The sequence below is a fragment of the Nicotiana tabacum genome, chromosome 7 (assembly GCF_000715075.1).
Source record: "Nicotiana tabacum cultivar K326 chromosome 7, ASM71507v2, whole genome shotgun sequence".
NCBI lineage: Eukaryota > Viridiplantae > Streptophyta > Magnoliopsida > Solanales > Solanaceae > Nicotiana > Nicotiana tabacum.
Window position 1 is genome coordinate 39,362,632 of NC_134086.1, and position 14,499 is coordinate 39,377,130.

General features: G+C 35.3%; 1 protein-coding gene across 1 annotated transcript; it reads right to left on the reverse strand.

Moving 5' to 3' along the window:
• Window positions 1-2,536: 2,536 nt before the first annotated feature.
• LOC107765666 (UDP-glucuronic acid decarboxylase 4-like) lies at window positions 2,537-12,603 on the reverse strand. Its single transcript, XM_016584335.2, has 8 exons — window positions 12,133-12,603; window positions 10,688-10,986; window positions 9,810-9,957; window positions 9,530-9,609; window positions 9,296-9,379; window positions 4,018-4,092; window positions 3,813-3,905; window positions 2,537-2,833 (listed from the first exon to the last, which is right to left on the reverse strand). The coding sequence occupies exons 1-8, from the start codon at window positions 12,416-12,418 to the stop codon at window positions 2,624-2,626; spliced, it is 1,275 nt and encodes a 424-aa protein (XP_016439821.1). The 5' UTR covers window positions 12,419-12,603; the 3' UTR covers window positions 2,537-2,623.
• Window positions 12,604-14,499: the final 1,896 nt, after the last annotated feature.

Sequence of the window (14,499 nt, forward strand, 5' to 3'; positions counted from 1 at the left end):
ATGCTGGTACGAAATAAATACATCATCTGTTTCAAATATACATGAACAGATTAATAATTCTAAAGCTACCAAGAACAAGAGGCAGCTACAACTGGAACACAAGTACATCTTCAATGCCAGCTCTCGTCATACACAGCAACATCAGCATCCAAAATCTACATGCAAGGTGCAGAAGTATAGTATGAATACAGCCGACCCCATGTACTCAATAAGTAACAAACGTAACCTTAGGTTGAAAGCAGTGACAAGCTTGGACAACGATCAGAGTCCAACACCAATACTCAACAACAACTCGTAACAATATAAATAAAGTAGTACAAGTAATAACTCAAAGATATGATGCTCAACTCATTCACAATAATGAAAAATAGGCATGCCTTTCAGGTATAACAGTTAAAAACCCCAAATCTTTTACCGAAGTCGCCAAAATGTGAGTATATCAGACAATTATGATTTTTCCCAAAAACTTTCAACAACAAATAGGATGTTTCATTATTAGATAGCATGAGAAAAGTACATCTCTATGCCTACGTGCCAATGTGCATGTGAAGTCATGGATGTCACAATACTATACAGCATGAGGAAATGCATCTTTATACCTATATGTCAAGTATGCATGTCAAATGTAATGCACCATAGTGATAAACTCGTGCTCATGCTCTCGGAGCAGCCAATATCACTCAGCACGCTCTATCACTCAGTCCTCCTAGTCACTCAGTCTTCCCAATTACTCAGTCATCACAGTCACTTAGTCTTCCTATTCACTCCACTCGCGCTCGACACTCGCACTCAGGAGTTACCTGCGCTCACTGCTGGTATTCAGACTCCGGAGGGGAGGATCCTGCTCAAGCACTAATATAAGTCAATCATGGCATGAATCAATAAAGCCTGTTGCGGCGTGCAGCCCGATCCCATAAATATCACTCACAATCAGGTACCTCAGCCTCACTAAGTCATCATCCTCTCCAGTCTCCCGGGCTTACAAATCTCGTGTCAATCAGCCCAAACAATAATAACATGTTGTGAGACAAATGATAACAGAGACTGAGATATGATACTGAGCAAATAACTCAACATTAGAAATTACCTCGGTGGGTCCCAACAGGATAAGCATATAGCCTAAACATGGTTTCTAACATGGATAACAGCTCAATTACTCTAGCACGTAGAAATATCATGGATAGAAACAAGATTAGGTCACTATAGAGTACCACAGAATCAATCGAGTCATGATTCACATGGTGCATGCCAACACACCCGTCATCTAGCATGTGCATCACCTAAACACCAAACACATAACACGTATGTTCAGGAATTCATACCCTCAGCACCAAGTTTAGAAGTGTTACTTACCTCGAACAAGCCGAATCTAATACCAATCAAGCCAAACAATACTTTAGAAATGTCATCCCACGCATACCGATCTCCGAACGGTTTGAAACTAGCCAAAAGAAACTCAAAAATATGAAATAATGCCAAAAGAAACAAACCCAATCGATAAAGGTGGAATCTCTAATCAAAAGCCCAAAGTCAACCAAAAAGTTAAACCCCGGCCGCACCTCGAAACCTGACAAAACTCACAAAATTCGACAACTCATTCAATTACGAGTCCAACTTTATATTAATATAGTATTAATATAAGTATACATATGTTGTTGTTGCTAAAACTTTTTTATTAATATAGCACTACATCTTATAGAACTATATACTTTATGGTAAGTTTTAATCGAATATAATTGAATTTTCAATTAATCCACTGATGAATTATCTGAGCAAAGTACTAATAAGATGATCGAGATTAAAATATTCAATGTTCTGTGTGTGTATGTATATGTGTATTTTTATATGTGTATATGTGTGTGTGTGTGTTTTGTTAAATATATGTAAATATTGTAAATAACAAATAATTTAACAATAATACCGATCGAAATCGATCGGTAAATTAATAATAATTATAAAAAATTATTTTTGTTATGGAAAAAAACAAGTTACCTTGGGCAAGAAAAAATAAATTAAAATTTCCCACCGATTTTTGGTTGATATATTTGAAATTTTTTAATTAAACTTATTTTAGTAGATTATATGCAAGTATAACCAAGTCTTGGTCAAAGATTAACCAATTTCCGACATCGGTCGGAATTTTTATAGGTGTCAGACATAGCAGTATTTCTTTGTTGTGGGACCACTTTTTCTGACCGATGATGGTCGGTATCTTTGTGTAAAATTTTTTCTTTAACTTTTGCGACAAATTTACCTATTTTCTGATCGATTTCGGTCAGTTTCTTCTTCCGACCAATTTCGGTCAGTATGCTGTGGACGGTTTTTGACAATTTTCTAGCAGTGAGAAAAGTCTAATATGGTTAAACTACCAATACACAAAAAATACACCTTCCAATTCTATTGTCCTCTTTTAACAGAGAGAGAGCCTTATTCTGAAACAACTATTGGGGGTTGGGGGGGGGGGGGGGGTCGACTATGGACCTATATAGTTACTATAACTCATACAGTATGTAATTGTAGTATTCATCTTCAAGAATTCATTATCAACGTGTCATCTTTCTTTTCATCCAAAACCAAATTAATCATGGTACAACGAAAGAAACTCTATAACAATAATACTATTTTATATGCCAGAATTGAGCTTTTCATTGCCAAATATACGTTGTCGAAAGTCATCAACCATGCGAGGTAATCCTTGGCGAAGGGAAACTGTTGGCTCCCATCCTAAAAGTTGCTTTGCTTTTGAAATGTCAGGCTTCCTCTTGTGAGGATCATCTTCTGTGTTTGCCCTAAATTCTATCTTTGCATTTGGATATATTGTTTTTTGCACCACCTGCATACAGTATTAGTTAATTCAGAATATCTCTCAACTTTGTAGGGTTAAAATTTGAGAGTACAAATATGTATTCAACAATACTATACATTTATACATGCATAGTCACGTAAGTTGGTAAAAAGAAAAATTCATGTCTATTTTTATAAAGGCTTATTTAATGTTTACGCACTTATTTGGGATCCAACACATAATCTAAACGTTTTTCAACTTTGCTTGACTCACATTTTTAACATGTCCAAATATTAAGATGCATATTTAACACATTGCTAGGTTCATGCTGTTGCAGAACTAAAGGTAAAGAAGGGGGTTCATCAATTGAATTAACCCCCTTCGTATAGAAATTATACTCTGTTGGTACAGTATTATTAATTACAATTTTTATTTTTATTTTGCATATACATGAACTGTTGAATTCCTTTAACCTAAGGGAGGCTTCTAGGTATAACACACTTTTACATTTTTTTAATCCCCATATTAGGATTCCTAGCTCCGTCATCACTTGGTTCATGTGCTAGAATATAAGACATTTACAGTAGGAATATAAGTTGAAGTTGTTTATACGTTTTCTAGGAATTTTGAGCCACAATGATGCATCAAATCACTAGTAAAAAATCTGGTTTTAGTGACGGACAAAAGAAAAATTTATCGCTAATCTCATTTAGCGACGGATTAACAACAGGTTATTAAGAAATTCTGCTAGCTACGGGCAATTTAGGGACAGATTAGCGTTGGTGTTAGTAGCTAATTCCAGTTTTTTTGTAGTGAATGTACAAATTGAAATAGATCTTGCTCCAATCGTTGTATCATATATAACAGATTCATGATGTAGAATCAAAGAATTAGAAGTGTCGGTTCGTTTCTATATATAGGTTTTGAAATTTTCATATAGATATGCAGACAATTGGCTTCAGAAATGTGTTATGAAATTTTGCAAGGCAAAGGTTTGCTTGAACTAAATAAAAGATTTCAGTAATACCTTAGCTAGTTCAAGCATGGTAAATTCACCAGGGTTCCCAAGATTGAAAGGACCAACATGATCCCCTTCCATCAACCTCATCAATCCTTCTACCTGTAAAAATTTGCCAAAGCAAAAGATTTTCTTAATTAGAGGGCTCAAAATTTGTTCTAAAAACAAACCAGCTAGCTTTAATTTGAGGAGGAAATAATGAATTAATTATTACCAAATCAGAAACATACTGGAAACTCCGAGTTTGCTTCCCATCTCCATAAACAGTTAATGGCTGCTTTCTCAAGGCCTGCAAATATTCATAACATATTACAATTGATTCAGAAGTATTATTACAATAGAAATATCTGTGGGGCGAGGGGGATATAGAAAAGTTTGTTTATTTATAATGTTTATACGGTGGCGGAATTTTTTGGAATAATATAGAATTCTCTACAATGTCCTAGTTTAGTATCCTTGATATTTATCTAGTGGACATATCTAGATGTTCTAGAATGTTGTGGGAAGATAAGACATATCTAGATATTCTATAGTGTTGTTAGAAGATAAGGTTGCTAGAATTTTCTTTGCACATTATCTAGAATCATCCATAGGCTAGTATAAATAGGAGGTATCTTGTTCATTTGTAAGCAAACCAAAAATCAAGAAAGTCTTCTTTCCAAAACAAGTTCTCCTATCTAAAATCTATCTTCTCTTTTCAAGCTTCCTCTTCTTTAGTTGTATCCTCCAATCTTAGTTAACGATCTTGGGCTAGCAGAAGGTCTCCAAATAATATTCTTCTTCTGCTATTCTTTACTTGGTATCAGAGCCATAAGTCGGCTTATGGATTTCAAGGTCGAGTTAGTGGTTGATTCAACTGGTTTCTCTAAATGGATTTGGGTGGTCGTGCTAATGGACTGGGGATTGAGTTATTGAACCAGTCCAACTACAAGGTATGGAAGACTTGTATGGAGTCATACCTTGTTGGTGAGGATTTGTGGGAAGTTGTCAATGGGAGTAACACAAGTCCTCCTGCTGACGCATCGGAAAATAGCAATGCACGTAAGAAGTGGAAACAGATTAATGCTAAGGTGGAGTTTATCCTAAAGAGGTTCATCTCTCATAATTTATTTGATCATATTATAAGGTGTAAATCAGCTCATGAAATATGGAGGACCTTCGATCGGCTGTTCAACAAGAAGGATGAAGCTCGGCTACAGATTTTGGAGAATGAGTTAGCTAACACCACTCAAGGTAATCTCTCGATCACCGAGTATTTTTTGAAGGTTAAAAATATGTGTTCTGAAATTTCTCTATTGAATCCGGACGAGGCTATCTCTGAAGCACGAATAAGAAGAATTATTATTCGTGGATTAAAGCCAGAATATATTCCCTTTGTTACATCGATTCAAGGATGGGTTCAACAACCATCTTTGGAAGAATTTGAGAATTTGTTATCGTCACAAGAGCTATTAGCCAAACAGATGGCTGGTGTATCGATCAAAGAAGGGGAAGGAAATGCTCTTGTCGTCGATAAGAGGAACCTTAAAGGAAAATCAAGAGATAGCATGCACTTTCAATCCTCAAGTGGTTCGAGCTAGCCAGGAAAGAAGGGGGAGTCTTCCAGCAATGGTAAAAAGCCTTTAAAATGTTACCGTTGTGGCAAAGTAGGGCACATAAAAAGATATTGTCGAGCCAAAGAGAGCAATATAGCTCAAATCAAGGAAGTTGCTGAAGAAGAAGAAAAAGAAGAAGACTGGGGAAAGTGCTTCACAGCGGAGACTCGAGCAATAAATGCCATGGCTTCCATAAATTTTGAAAGAGACTGGATCGTGGATTCAGGATGTGGGCACCATCTCACTGGAGATCAATCCAAATTCTCCACCTTTAGCGAATACAACGGACATAATGTCATTATTACAGCAGATAATACAGTCCATAATGTGGAGAAGGAAGGAAATGTTGTGATCAACGAGAAGCAAAAAGACATTATCGCCCTCAACAGTATCTTTCACGTTCCAGGTATGAAGAAAAATCTATTTTAAGTTGCAAATGTTACAGATGCTGGAAACTATTTGCTATTTGGCCTACGTGATATGAAGTTCCTCCGAAATATCAAGGTACTCAAGGCAGATATCGTTCACTCAGGTAAGAGAGTTAACGATTTATATGTCTTATCTGCCTCTAATTCATATATTGAGAAAATGAGTAGCAATGATAATACACATCTTTGGCATGCTAGACTTGGACATCTAAGCATGGATAAATTAAAAGTCATGGTAAAGTTGAATCTAGTAAAAGGTTTGCCTAACTTAAGAAATTTTGATGGAGGAGAGGTTTGTGAAGGATGTCAATATGGAAAGGCACATCGTCTTCCATTTGACAGATCCTTGTCAAGGTGCAATGCCCCACTAGAACTTATTCATAGTGACTTGATGGGGCCAACGAGAACTCCTTCATTTTTAGGCTACTCTTATATGCTAATTTTCATTGATGATTTTACTAGATTCACTTGGATTTATTTTGTGAAGAACAAGGCAGAAGTTTTCATTAAGTTTGTGGAGTTCAAAGAAACTGTTGAAGGTGAACTCGATTCCAGAATAAGGCAGCTACGAACTGATAATGGCGGTGAGTTTACATCAGATGAGTTTCTTTCCTTTTGTTGTCAGCATGGCATTAAAAGAGAGTTGACATACGCTGATACTCCACAACAAAATGGAGTGGCTAAAAGGAAGATCTGACACTTGACTGAGACATGTAAGAGTTGGCTTCATGCCAAGAATTTACCAAGAGCCTCGTGAACTGAAGGTATGAAATGTGCAGCGTACGTGATTAACAGGATGCCACTTTCTCCAAATAATATGAAGTCTCCCTATGAATTATGTTTGGAGAAAATCCTAGCGTGAAACATCTTAGGGTTTTTGGCTCTATTTGTTATGTTCATATTCCAGATTCTCAAAGGAGCAAGTTAGATGCCAAGGCAAGGAAATGCATCTTTGTCGAATATGATGAAAGGTAAAAGGAATGAAAGTGCATGGATCCTAAAACTCATCTCTTTGTTGTCTCAAGGGATGTCATATTCGACGAAGTGTCTTTGTATTATGGAGAAAACCTTAAATAATGGAGATTCAAGCTTGTCCATTGTAGGTGCTTCTCTAGATAATACAACTGCCGAGGAGTTAAGAGAAAGGGGGAGTCCTGGACCTAAACAACATGAAACTCAACAAGAAGATGATTCAAGTGGTTCGGGAAGGCCAAAAAGAACTATTATCAAGCCAGCTCGCTTTAGAGATAAAAAATTTGTCAGTACGTATTCATGTTTCTTTGCCCAGGACCAATTGATGATGAAGAACCTTACTCATTCGAAGAAGCTAAAGGAGTCAAAGAATGGGAGCTTGCTATGGATGATGAAATGGAGGCTCTGATGAAAAATCAAACTTGGAGCCTTGTACCAAAGCCGAAGGATGTACAACCCATTTCTTATAAATGGGTTTACAAAATCAAAAGAAGAGCCGATGGCAGCATAGATAGATATAAAGCAAGGCTAGTTGCTCGGGGATTTTCTCAAAAGTATGGTGAAAATTATGAAGAAACCTTCAGTCCGGTGGCTAAGATGATCTCTGTCCAAGTTGTGCTAGCCTTGGCAGCCTTGCATAATTGGAAGTTATGGCAACTTGACGTGAAGAATGCTTTCTTATATGGAGAGCTTGACAAAGATATTTATATGGAGCAACCACCCGGGTATGTCTCTAACTTACATCCTAATCATGTCTGCAAACTTAAGAAGGCCCTTTATGGCCTCAAGCAAGCTCCACGAGCATGGTATGGAAAAATTGCTCAGTATCTACATTTCTGTGGCTATAATGCATCACAATCAGATCCTAGCTTATTTGTTAAAAAACAAGGAGACTTGCATATGGTTGTTCTTTTGTACGTGGATGATATTATAATAACAGGAAACAATGAAGATGAAGTTGCTAGGCTTCAAGATGAGCTTTCCATAAGATTTGACATCAAGAAGTTGGAAGAACTACACCATTTTCTTGGCTTAGAGGTGACAAACATGAACAAATGGATCTTTGTCACTCAAGAAGGATATGCCAAGAAACTTGTTGACAGGTTTGGATTGAACCAAAGCAAAACATGTTCTACTCCTCTTGAAATAAGCGCAAGGTTAAGACGGGACGAAGGCTCACTTCTTGCAGATCCCAAGCCTTTTCGAGCTCTTGTTGGAAGTCTCTTGTATTTGACTATTACAAGGCCGGACATTGCGTCCTCGGTGGGATATGTCAGCAGATTTATGCAATGGCCAAGAAAGCCTCACTTAGAAGCTGCAAAGAGGATTCTAAAGTATATCAACTCAACATCAGACATGGGCTTGTTCTTCCAGAAGAAGAATAATTTGGTGTTAGCTGGTTATACGGATGCTGATTTTGGTGGTGATTTGGATGACCGAAGATCAACATCGGGCTATATTTTCCTCTGTGGTGGAACAAGTATTTCTTGGTGCAGCAAAAAGCAAGACTCAGTTTCCTTGTCAACCACGGAGGTTGAGTATAAAGCAGCTACTCTCACTACTCAAGAATGTGTATGGCTACAAAGACTTGCTGAAGACTTGCATCTACCTATATCAAAGCCAACTGTGATATATGGAGATAATCAAAGTGCCATCAAGCTTGCAAATAATCCAGTATTCCATGCAAGAACTAAACACATTGAGGTGGAATATCACTTTGTTCGGGAAAAGGTTCTTGATGGAACTATCAATACTTTGGAAGTGAGAAGTCTGGAGAATATCGCTGATATCTTCACCAAGTCACTTGCTAAAGCTTCGTTCGAGTTCTTCCGTGACAAGCTTGGAGTAGCTTCCAAAAAATCACTTTAAGGGGGAGTGTGAAAAAAAATAAAATTAATATTTTGGAATAATATAGAATTCTCTAGAATGTCCTAGTTTAGTATCCTTGATATTTATCTAGTGGACATATCTAGATGTTCTAGAATGTTGTGGGAAGATAAGACATATCTAGATATTCTATAGTGTTGTTAGAAGATAAGGTTGCTAGAATTTTCTTTGTACATTATCTAGAATCATCCATAGGCTAGTATAAATATGGGGTATCTTGTTCATTTGTAAGCATGCCAAAAATCAAGAAAGCATTCTTTCCAAAACAAGTTCTCCTATCTAAAATCTATCTTCTCTTTTCAAGCTTCCTCTTCTTCAGTTGAATCCTCCAATCTTAGTTAACGATCTTGGGCTAGCAGAAGGTCTCCAAATAATATTCTTCCTCTGCTATTCTTTACAGGGGTGTCAACTGATACCCCTTCGTCTGAAAATTACGTTGTTTAACTCGGTAATTATATATATATATATATATATATATATATATATATATATATATATATTGACACCCCTTGATTTCTGGTGAGTTTATTTCTTTATAGTTTAACATTCCTTAATAAAATCTTGACTCTGCCACCGTGTTTATATATGAAAAAGATAAATTAAGACAAACCTGGGCCACAAAATTGCTCACAACCCGACCATCATCTATGCACATACGTGGTCCATATGTGTTGAATATCCTAGCAATTCTAACCTGAGAAAAACAATATAAACAATAATTAAGCTCTTCATTTCTGAAATAGACCTTAAAGTTTTTATCTCGAAATATGCAAGGTATTTGACATTTTGAAAATAAAATCCAAATTTGCCAGAAATATAAGCTATTCATGTAGTAGTACAAAACCTCAACGTTAAGTCCTCTATGGTAATCCATGGCCAAAGTCTCAGCTGTTCGCTTTCCTTCATCATAACAACTTCGGACACCTGCTCAATTATAATAAGGAAAATAAAAATAACTAGCTATATGCTCCATTGACATATAAAAACAATTAACTAATTATTTTCTCCGTTTCAAAAAGAATGACGATATTTAGAGCACGAGAGCCAAAGCACATAACTAAATTCACTTAGACAGTACGTTATATAGCAATAATCACAGTTAAAGAAAAAATTATTTAACTAACCAATGGGATTAACATTGCCCCAATAAGTTTCGACTTGAGGATGCTGCAAAGGATCACCATACACTTCGCTGGTGCTAGTCAGCAGAAATCGAGCTCCAACTCTTTTTGCCAGCCCCAACATGTTCAATGTTCCCATCACATTTGTTTTGTGATATCTAACTATTTAAGTCAAGGATAACCTTACCCAAAGTCCCCAAAAACATACATTATATATTAACATTTTACCACATGCACATACCCAACCCCACCAAAAAAACGTAAGAAAAAACACCTCATATGTCAGTTTTAACAAAAGTAGGCGGATATAGGATTTAAATTTAATGGGTTCACGTTTTAAGATTTTTAATATTAAACTTATTCATATACTGTTAAATTATGGGTTCAAATCTAATACTTATTGAGATTTTAGTAGATTTTTACATATAAATCTATACTTCATATCGAAAGTAATGGGTTTAGTTGAACCCTTAGCTGAAATGCTACATCCGCCCCCGACAAAAACCATACTTCAATCTCCATCCAAGACTTTACCTTGCAAACCAAACCCTTTGCATTTCATCATTTAATCGATACGTCAACATTATAGATGAATAAAAAGACATAAGAATTTAACTTAAAAAGAAGAAAAAGAAACATGCTACCCAACTATATGTCTATTGTAGGAAATTTCATAATCTTTTAAACAAAATTTACTTTTAAAAATTAAGTTTTTTTTTTCTGTTTAACTATTCAATATCTACTGGATTTTAGATACCAAATGGTTCAACATGAACAAAAAAGTTTTTTTTTTTTTCAAAAATAAATTTTGTTTTCAGAAATTACGAATTTATTAAAATCATCTATCAGCTTAACTCAAGAAAATAGATAATGAAGGATATGATGGTCTTGACAGGATTAAATTTGTAATGAACAGGAGAGGCAGGGCAAGCCAAATGATAAACCTGATCAACTTCAAGTAAAATTGGCTCCACCACATCATGTCTAGCCATCTCGAATTTAGGGTTTCTAAAATGGTGCAACAAATTCTCTTTCCGACCAGTGAAGAAATTATCAACCACAATCACACTATCCCCTCTCTCTATCAACCTATCCACCAAATGGCTCCCAACAAAACCAGCTCCACCTGTTACTAATACTCTCAACTTCTTTTTCTTCAATCCTAGTGGCACCTTTCCACCTGCAACACATTAAATTAAATCAAGAGTGAAATATATAAACTCCTAAGTAAAAATGACTCTTGGCAACAGATATCTCGATCGGATGTAAATTGCAGAATCTCGTGAACTAGGCTCTTCAAACTCAAGTTGCACCCGAAACCACTAAGCCTAGAGCACATCTGCCTTGGCCTCATGCATTCCGAAATATAAAAAATAAAACTCCTAAAATCATTTAGCAAGCTACTCCCTCCGGTACTAATTTGCTTTGAGCACACTCATTAAGAAAATACTAAATTCTAGACAAAAATAGTTAGTGTGACTAAACTACCCTTAATTAAATGTTGCAACATAGTTAATGTGAGGAGTAAAGACTTTTTAGAGATATGTACATAAGGGTAATTTTTGAAAAAACAAATTGAATTTTTTCTTGATTATATAAATGGACACTTATTTTGGACCAAAATAAAAAAGCAAATTGGTCACTTGTGGAACGGAGGGAATAGTAATTTATGACAGAAATTCCATAATTTAAGTTAATGAGGGTATACTATCATTTAGCACACTAGTAATTTCTTTTCCCATCTATATATGTAATTTTAGGCGAAGACAGTGGAAGGTCCTCATCCGTCACAAAAATAGTGGATCTGCCACTGACCTTGATAATTATTACGATCAGAATAGAAGCATGATTTAGTATATATTAAAAAAGAAATCAACTTGATACTTATTAAACTAGGAATATATTTTTATATGTCAGAAAATATATAAATATGTATATTTGGTCAAGAAATAATTTAAGACAAACTCTGAATTAAGAAGCCGACCAAGACATTCAATTCAAAGAATTTGTTTATTGCATCCAGCAAAAATTCATCACCATGTTTTTGTAACTGTACGATTATGATTTTTTTTGGTAAGTTGAAGGGAAACCTCGGAGACAACTTGGACCAACGGTAAATTAAAGTTGTATCCGTGTGACCTATAGATCAATGGTTTGTGCCGTGGAAGCAGCCACTAATGCTTGCATTAGGATAGGTTGTCTATATATCATACCCCTCGGGATGCAGCCGAGTCAGAATACTATGTGCACGGAGCTGCCCTTTGAATGCAATGTACATTGATGTTTTTTGTAATTTAGGAATGGAAATTAAGGTAATTAAACATGCCTGCATTAATGTTGCGGTTAGCTTCATCTACCAACTCGTACGTTATTCTACGAGGAATCAAAGAAGTTGACACAACCGAAACGTCCGAAATCGAATCACTACCGATCTTGTACCCGGCCAACAACGACTGAGAAGAAACAGAATTAACTACAGCGAAAGCCGCAGTTGAAATGGCGATTCCGATTAGTAAACAAACCATTCGCTGCTCTTCAAACACGTAATTCATTGGGTATTTCAAAAACAACCCTTTCTTACTCAGCATGTCCTTCTTACGTTCAGTTTCCATAGTGGCCAAAATTTTTAATATCTTTTGGAGATCTAAGAAGAAAGATCAAAAGATCCGAAATATGGGTTACGTTGTAAAAAAGAATAATGATAATATAATGTAGCTATGTGGCTATGTGCTGAAGTTTACTTTGTGTGAGAGATACTCAAATGAGTGAAGAGAGTATAGGCTTTTGCATGTTTGTTTGCCGTAAGATTGCTGTACTGTACGGCGAAAATAATGGCTTTTTCACTTCCTTTTCTAGCAATTTAAGCTACTCCAAGTGCTAGGTTTTCTTCACTAATAGTTCAAGTAATTAAATTAAATTATATGCAAAAAATATTCAAATGTATTTTGACCATTTCTAGCAATGTATATAAGTTCTATTACAAGCGACAAGTTTTTTCTTTACTTTTAATTTTTATAATTTTAGGTGACTGGAAAATTTGTTATATGGAATGTCACGTGAATAGTGCAACGGTGAAAGAGAAAAAATGACCACAGGCTCACTTGAGTAGGGGCCTAAAGCTAAATCTTAGTTAGAGGTCTTAAAATATTTAATAAAATTTATATTTTTTTTATTCTTTTCTTGTAGGTGTTATTTTCAAAGATGCCAATTATTTTTTACAACAAACTCTTCTAATATTTTCTTTTTAGTTGATAATATAGCCAATTTATTTAAACTTTCTTGATGAGATATTGTTGATTTTATCTTATTAAATTCACTTTTGAAAAACATCTATCAGTACAGGGGAACTGTCAATTGCCTAAATTTTTCTCAAAGCAATTAGATATGTGAAAAATAAACACGTATTTTTATGAGAATTGAGAATATTATTTATATAGTATTATCTTCTACTTGTACAATTCTTTTAGTAACATTTATTTCAAAAACAAAAATCAATATGGAGCTAATTAGCTCAAAGTGTGCGTAGAAACAATTATAAAAGTGAAAACTAATTCAAGTTTCAAATAAATAAGAGGAATAAAACAAGAAGTAGTTTGATTTAATCTGTTATAGTTCAACCAAATACTTTCTAAAGAATAGCATAACATTTGGAACCATTGTATGGGTTAAAATCTGACCACACGTAGGTTAGTGCTAAAAGGAATGATAAGGGGTTGACTAAGCCGTGGTTGTAACCACAAGGCGTAATAACGATGAGTATCTCGACCACTGCCGAGATCGAGCCATCAGAAAGCTTGTATGGCAAATATATGTTGTAATACTTGAGGGGAGCGATGTAAAGTATTATCAAGAGAAAGGGTATTCTGGCTAAAGACCGTTGGACAAAGGAAAATATTTATAATATATATAGGAGGTAAGAAGGCAAAAAAATGAGACTGACTCTCGAAAGAGAGAGGGATAGAAGAACAGGAGAAGATCTCTAACAACAAAGCAAAAGTCCATATTTTGGTTGCAAATCTTTGTAATCGTCATTGTTGATTCAATAAAGATGGATCTCATAGTTATCAATGGCATTCCTTACTTTCCTTCTTTGCTCTTACATTATGGAACAATACATCAAAGATGTAAGCTTATCGTTTATGTTTAATGTCTTTTAATAATCTTAAGAAGAGTTATATAAGCTCGATTGTATTCGATTCTCGTGTTTAACATGCTTTGATCTAGAGTTAATTATTCTTGGTTAAGATTTACCATCTATCTCATCATTAATTAGTTTAGCAAAAAGCTTGACACTTTTTGGTCAAACAACCATCTCATTAATGATTATTGAGAAATTGACAGTAAAAGGTTCATCAAAAGGGGCATTTGCATCTATACCCAATTTTTGGATCACCTTTTAACCTATACCCGCTTTGCAAAAAAATTACAAGTGTATCCACTTTTCGCTTAACTTCAGACATACGAGCCTGAAGTAGCAAAAGTTTATGTCTGAAGTTTGAACTTCAGAGTGTTTTTCCTGAAGTATAGCAAAACCTCAGATATTTTTGCCTGAAGTTTGGCCTGACTTGCAAAGGCAATCACGCAAACTTCAGTTCATAGTGCAATGGCAAACTTTAGTTCAATAAAACTACAGCATGTTTTGGCTGAAGTTTTTATTTTGTAATTGCTGAACTTAGCATTCCAGGAGCTAAAG

Coding starts and splice junctions, on each gene's coding strand:
- LOC107765666 (XM_016584335.2), bottom strand. CDS start 12,418: ATGGAAACTGAACGTAAGAAGGACATGCTGAGTAAGAAAGGGTTGTTT. Junction 4,093..9,295: donor TGAGCAATTTTGTGGCCCAG/GTTTGTCTTAAT, acceptor GAATATTTGCAG/GCCTTGAGAAAGCAGCCATT. Junction 2,834..3,812: donor CCATGCTTGAACTAGCTAAG/GTATTACTGAAA, acceptor TACTGTATGCAG/GTGGTGCAAAAAACAATATA.